Here is a 7,544-nt window from a genome sequence, read left to right on the forward strand (position 1 = left end):
TTTGCCCCACTGTGACAGTTATGGCAGTTGTGGCATCCTCTATGCATGGGTCTAAGTGAAATGGCTTTTGGCTGTCCATTTTGCAGACACCCCTCAATATGTGATTCAAATTTTGGATTGAACTAGGATTCAGGATTTGGGGCATTTTTTGGTTTAATGGGAAACTCCTGTGAACTTTGGAAGCCAATTAGAGCTAATTGGTATGGAATATCAAAAATGTGTTTGATACATTTGTGTAAGTTTCGCCCAACATCTGAAGCACCCTCTCCCATCTGCAGCAAAGTTTAAGTACCGACTGCTCCTGCAATATTGTCTTTGGGGCCCAAGAGGGAAGGGTAAGATATAACCATTTCAGCACCACGGACAGAGACACAATGCGCTTGGCTAACTGCTGATCAGTATTTAAGACCAGCTGAAATGAAGCATGTTTTTCACACTTTTAATACCTCACGAATATGGACACAAAAAAACATTTCAGCTGGTCTTTAATGAATAGATGCCTATTTAGATTGCCTGTCAGTAATAATATTTCAGAATTGTGTTCTCCTCCTCCACAAGACTGTCAATTAGGCTGTCACTAACAGTCTCACAGTCAATACTGACAGCCTATGTGCTCTTTAGATACGGCAATAACATTATAATTATAGTGTGCACATCAAAATACAAGAGTTCAGAAAAACTACTTGTGATACGTTTTCTGTTATTTTGCTGAAACAATTATTTGACAAATGCCACAATAATACAATAATAGTGTTTATTCATGTACTTCTCTCTTTGACTTTGACGCTCTCTTTGACTTCCATAAAACGTTCTGCTCCCAGTGCCTAGAACATGACATGTACTGTACCTGACTGGACCATTCTTGCCTGCAGCAACTTAAAAACTGCCCATTCCTGCTAGACTTGCATTGTGTCCTGTGGTATCCCTATTAACTATATGTATTAAGATCCCAGGAATCCTGGGTAAGACTAATTTTGGTTGTATGACCTACGGTTCCACACACACACACACACACACACACACACACACACGCACACGCACACGCACAGGCAACACACACACACACACACACACACACACACACACACACACACACACACACACACACACACACACACACACACACACACACACACACACACACACACACACACACACACACACACACACACACACACACACGCAAACTAAAACAATGAACGAAAAAGGGTAAGACACAGAATATAACGATTGAAGTCACCGCATAGAATTGGAACCATATCCATTTTATTTTATTTTATATTTTCATTTTGAAGGTCTGTGACGGTCACCTCCACTTACTCTACTTATTCTAGACACCATGTTGTTGCAGCAACATCTCTCCTTGCATCTTGCCATGATCTTCCGCTCCCTCCCTCCTTCCGTTCCCCAGTTTTGATCGCCTTTTCCTTTGTTTCACTCACTCCCAAATCAATCTTTCTCATTTCGTCCAGAATTGATTCCGCCATCTCTTATCGTCACCGCCATCCTCCAATCCACTCGCCACCCCATCCACCTCTATCTTCCTCCAGATCCCCCCACCACCACCACCACCACCACTATCTCTCCCTCTATCTGTCCCTCACTGCATTCTACTACAACTCATTTCAAATGGGGCCCTTTCTGCTCTGTTTCCGTTCCTTGGTAACCTCCCCTGAGTAGTGGAACAATGTTGTGAATAGGTGTGGATGGCATCCCTAAGCAGACAATTTCATCCAAGAGAATTGCTCATTACCCTTAAATTATTCATGACTCACCTCTATCATAAAAGCAGGTATTTGAGCAGGTAATACTTTGTTGTGTGTAGTACTGTGATACATTTCTCTGCAGCCCACGTTAGTTTGAAAATAAGTTTGGTGTCGATATTTATTCCGAAAGATTTTATAGCTCCATCTATATTAAAATTGGCTTGTGGGTGGACGTTGGATGTCACAAACAGAACATGTCTGTATTTGTTACACTCTGACATTGACAAGTCCCCATATATGGAGTACACTGATGTCATAGTACTGATGTCATATACTGGGCTGGACTCCATATTTAGGCATGCCTTACATGTATATATGCCCTTTAATGCCCATAGGGACTCAGACAGACAGATAGAGAAATCTCGATTTATGGGCATAAAAGGGACACAGACAAATAGACAGGTACAAGGTGCCCAAAGAGCACCGCACCGGTCTAGTGTTTACAAATGTTCGAAGAGTCTTTCTGCAGTAGGGGGTAGGATTTCACATGCACTTACATCTTGACGGATAACAAACGACTGTATGGGAAAGGGCAGATATTGATTCATTCTACCTACTGTACCCTCACCCTGCGTTGTGTAGCAGTCAAAGTGGCCCACACGCTATTGACTTACAGTATCTTTATGCTCTTTGATAGGTCCTTCTCAGTAAGCCATCACAGCAGTTGGAAACATATTTCCCCTCTACAGAAGTTATGGGGTGTTAGTTGTCTGATTGATGAACAAAAACAAGGGAACTGATAAACCGTTTTTGTAGTCGTAGGGGAAAGGGCTGGGCAGGGGGGGTTTAGACTGCCCAAAGATTTGTGTAGCCTCCAAGTGGAATGTATAGGCACAAATGCAAACTAGAGAGTCACAAAATTGAAAGACAGACATTATGGAAGTTAGGTGCTTTATGCAAATCTTCTCAAAAGTTACATAGAAAAGAGACAACAGTCAGCCGTTTGTACTGCATAGTCAGACAAGCATAGACAGAGCGAAATCACCCATTTCTCATGAGCGCTTAACACACCCACACAATGTGACTGTCTCCAATACATGAGCACAGAGGTATCATCAATCTGTGCCGTGCACAATATCTCAGAACGAAGCTGATGCTATATGGACGGCCTTGAAAGAGAAAAATAAAAACTAAGTCAAATTGAGAGGTTGAAAGAGATGCACAGAAAGAGTTTTAGTTATGCAATCTGTTTTGTGTACAGCATAAGTACTGAGGCTTTCAACACAGTGGTGATAACTTTATGTCATTAACATTATTCATCATCTGAATCGGTGCTCCTGAGAATCAACACTGGCTTCTAGAATTGATTATTGTCAGCCACTTGTGTTCCTAAGTGAAATGGAATGTTCAAATAATGTTAGATTGCTTATGTAAAGCCCTGTTAAAACACATTTTCGGTATCACTTTGAAATAGTGCATTCTATTGTTTTATTTTCAGAATACTCATGGTTTAATAATATAACTTCACATATGTATTTAACTGATGTAAGTGTTTTGTATTGATAGTGTCTCCTGGTGTCTAAACCAATCTGGGACACGTTAGATTGTGGGGGAGGGTTTACCTCATCAGCAAGCGTGGTTTCAGGTGGGGGGTATTTGTACCTGGGGTTTTCCCCTTTGAAGTCAGTTGAGGAAAAGTCTTCAGAGAGACAGGTCGCGGCCATTGTGGTCTCTGTGTTTATACATGTCCAGCGAATATTTGGCGACTTAAATACGTTGTATTGGCCCAAATCCTGGTCAACTGTTTCATCAGAGCCTTCACGTTTATGCGCCTGTGAGTGTTATTAGTATTAGCTTTGAGTCAGTATTTGTTTATACTGCAGCAGCAGTTGTTTGATCGCCCGCCCAGTGGCAGAGACAATTTCAGATAAAACTCCGCATTTATGCGTGATCCGAGACAATTGAAATTTAATCACGAAGACGTCAACGACGCTGTGAATGCGAAGCGACCTGTGTGAACTGTGAAAAACATTCAGTGATTGTCAGCAGCGTTGCGTAGTAGCTGTTTGTCTCGACGGAACCGCCATCACCGCGTGGAAGGACAGCGTTTCCCCCCCAGCGCCCGGCTGGAGAGGTTTGCCCTGCGGGCTCGTTCAGAGGATCCCACCGCTCACCGGAGAGAGGTTTGAATACAACGTGCGTCGTGTACAAGTGTTTCGTGAGTACTGACAACAGACAGTGGAGTACAATATTGCTTGCTAAACCAAGGAAGGACTATGATATTGCTTACTCATTCATCTATGTGCACCAACTGGGCCCCAACAAATTAGAAATCCAAGCGCTTGGTTATATAGGTTGAACTGAGGTATTTGGGTTTTACTGGAATATTCAAATGCGTCTTCTATAAGGGTTTTCTTTTTGGGGTGTTGTTTATTTTGTTTACTGGAAGTTGCCTGTACATTTAAGCAGAGGTTTTGGTATTTAAAAGGAACATTTTGTGAAGTTTCTCTCTTCTGATATTGCCCCACCAGTGAGGTTAAGGGTTTGTTTTATTTCATTTGTTGTCAAATACAGTTTGAAGGTTACTTATTGCAGTGCTTATTCTAACACACACGCACACACACACACACACACACACACACACACACACACACACACACACACACACACACACACACACACACACACACACACACACAGTCAAACAATAATAAACCTTTTTGATGTTTATATATAAAAAGGTGTTGAATTGTGTTGTCTGTTTGGTTAGAGGTTTTCATATATATTATTCCAATAAGTTTTCTGGGGAAGTACAGGATATACCATAACAGTTGGTGTAGTATTTCCGCAGTGGAGGCACCGCGCTGTTTAATTATTATTCATTTCATCACTACCAATGCAAAGGTAAAACGTTACTGGGTCTATTTTACCATTTTAGACAGCGCCAGTCAGGAAGTGTTAGTGAATCCACCATCAGCCACTAAGAACTCAGGATCCTGTTTTACTGTTAATGGAGTGTAACCATAGTTTGTTCAGCAGGCATACAGTAAGGCTCATTTAGATATTGTTTATGCCATTCTTGCAGTCAACAATAGGGTTACATTTTGGAGGCACCGCTGAGATCGTTTTTTTCACTTCCTGTCTATGTATTTGGTTTATTGACTTGACAATTTTTCATTTACCAGTAACGTATTCACTAGGTAGACAAGATGGAGCTTTCTAAGGTTATTACATGGTGCCAGGAGGAGCAGCTTAGCCCCACCCATGCCTTTGTGTTAAGCAATGTTCCACTGGATGTTAGTGATGACACTGTCATTAAAGTCCTAGACACTGTAAAAGATTTGGGCCGTATCAAGATTCGTGGTCGGCGAGGTGATACAACAGGTAGACATTTGTTAATATTAGTGGAAGCCCGCACTGATGTAGCTCCTGACATTGTACCACCACAAGTAGGGATTGATGGAGAAGCAGGTCCCTGGACTGCACATTTGGTTGCCAGTTTAGTAACCCCAGATCCCAAATTGGCAGTGCCAGAGCCACCTTTGGAAGTTGTGGATTTCCACACAAAGCTTATGTCATTGTTACAGCATGAAGGAAAAACTATGGATGATGTCAGAGCCATTTCCTCACCAACTCAGTCCCCCAGACCTGATGTGAACATAGATTTGTTTAACGCTATAGGCAAGCTAGTAGAAAAATGTAACCAGGTGTCTACTGATGGGCCTAGTTACAGAAAACTGAGACTGTTCTCCGGGGTAAAGCCTGTACCAGCTGGGGAAGAGGAATATGATCCTTGGATGGAGCAGGCTACTCAGATGATTACTGAGTGGCAGTGTACTGAGGCAGCGAAGAAGCAGCGTATTACAGAGAGTTTGAGAGGGCCTGCTGCTGATATTATCAGGTTCTTGAAAATCAGCAATCCCTCTGCCACTGCCACCGATTACTTATCTGCCCTCGATATTACTTATGGCACTACTGAAAGTGGCCAGGATCTTATGGCACAGTTCCGTCACACCTACCAAGAAGAGGGAGAAAAATTGTCTGTTTTCTTGTATCGCTTAGATAAGCTGCTTCATAGAGCTCTCCTTAAAGGAGGAATTGATGCGCTAGGCATGAATAGAGCACGCATGGAACAGCTCGTAAAGGGTGCACTCGTAAATGACATGGGGGCCCTGCGTGTGCGTATGACCCACTCAAAACGTGATCCTCCATCTTTTTCTGAGCTAATGAAAGAAGTGAGAGAAGAAGAGGACTGGATAAGTGCTCGACAGAGTGTAAAACCAACTGTTAAGGTTGCAGCTGCTGCTGTTCCTCAGATGCCTATGCAGCCTGAGTTTGACAGTCTGAAAAGAGAAGTACGGGAGTTGTCTTCACAAGTGTCAAAACTGTTGACTGTGACCACGACCCCTTCAAATCCTGAAAGGTCACCAACACCCACCCGGTCAGAGGTCAGAGTGTCAACCACTTCTGCTAGCGATGCACCCTCACGAGCAAGGACTCCCAGACCTCCTCAGCCAATCATTTTCTGTTACAAATGTGGGGAAGATGGGCACACCCGGAGAGAATGTAAGGGCTCTGAGGACCTGAGGAAAGTAAATCAAAAGCTCATCCAGAATCGGCAGCAGGGAAACTTCCCCGGAGCCCCGTGAAGGAACGGCACAGGACTCCTATTGACACACGTTCCGCCCAATGTTCCCCCTCTACAGTGTCCGGTTTGCCTGATGGCTTAGTGGGACCCCCATCTCTTGTACCTGTCCAGATAGAAGGGATTTATTCTAGAGCGTTAATCGATAGTGGATCCCAAGTGACCATGCTATATCGCAGTTTCTATGACACATACCTGAAGCATCTGCCCCTTCAGCCCCTCAGTGCCCTTGAAGTTTGGGGTATGAGTTTCAACCAGTACCCATATGACGGGTTTCTGATTCTGAAATTAGAGTTCCCAAAAGCTGTAGCCGGAGTGTCCCAGATAGTTGAGGCTCTAGCTCTAGTGTGTCCAGACCCTTTAAAAACCAATGGGGAAACCATGGTTGTTGGTACAAATACCAGTTTAGTGAGGAGGATGTTTGATTCCTGCAAAGAGCAGTCGGGCGATACTTTTCTACGCACTTTAAGCCTTCATCCAGTCATGAGAGATGCTTATGAGAAAGTTAGCCAGACAAATGTTTCAGTAGATGACCCTGACAAACATGGAACAGTGTGGTTCACACAGCACAGGCCACTTACCTTACAACCTGGACAGTCAATGAATGTCTCTGGTATCCCCAAATTCCCTGGCCAGGTCAGTGATGGTTTAGTGCTTGTAGAGCAACCCAAAGACACGTTCTCCTTTGATGATTTAGAAGTTAGACCTGAAGTCCACTCGGCCTCAGTAGTGTCTAGCAGACGCATCACTGTGACCATCAGAAATGTTTCCACTAGGGAAGTGTCACTGAAACGGGGCACACCTCTCGCTCACCTTTCCCCTGTAACCTTAGTGCCACCGCAGATGTCCCGTAGTGATGTAGACTCACCTGCCCCTCTGTCCCCTGCCTCTTTTGATTTTGGCGACTCCCCTATGCCAGCCCATGCAAAGCAGCACCTATGTGACAAAATGATGGAGAGAAAAGAAGTGTTCTCCTGCCATGAGTGGGATGTGGGTTGTTCAAAGAGCACCACTCACACAATACGCCTGAAAGACGACAGACCGTTTCGAGAAAGATCACGTCGCCTCCCACCTGCTGACATGGAGGATGTGCGCAAACACCTACAAGAACTACAGAGCAATGGCATTATCTCTGAGTCAAGGAGCCCATACGCCTCTCCGATTGTAGTGGTGCGGAAAAAGACAGGGAAAGT

The 7,544-nt window shown here is 43.9% G+C and overlaps 1 protein-coding gene across 1 annotated transcript; it reads left to right on the forward strand.

The window, feature by feature from the left end:
- Positions 1-5,308: 5,308 nt before the first annotated feature.
- On the forward strand, positions 5,309-6,355 carry LOC311041766 (paraneoplastic antigen Ma1-like; the record flags this gene model as incomplete). Its single annotated transcript, XM_084052253.1, has 1 exon — positions 5,309-6,355. The coding sequence occupies one exon, from the start codon at positions 5,309-5,311 to the stop codon at positions 6,353-6,355; it is 1,047 nt and encodes a 348-aa protein (XP_083908379.1).
- Between the last annotated feature and the right edge of the window lie 1,189 nt (positions 6,356-7,544).

The sequence above is a fragment of the Gymnoscopelus microlampas genome (genome assembly GCF_963454915.1).
Source record: "Gymnoscopelus microlampas genome assembly, chromosome: 3".
NCBI classification, from domain to species: Eukaryota; Metazoa; Chordata; class Actinopteri; order Myctophiformes; family Myctophidae; genus Gymnoscopelus; species Gymnoscopelus microlampas.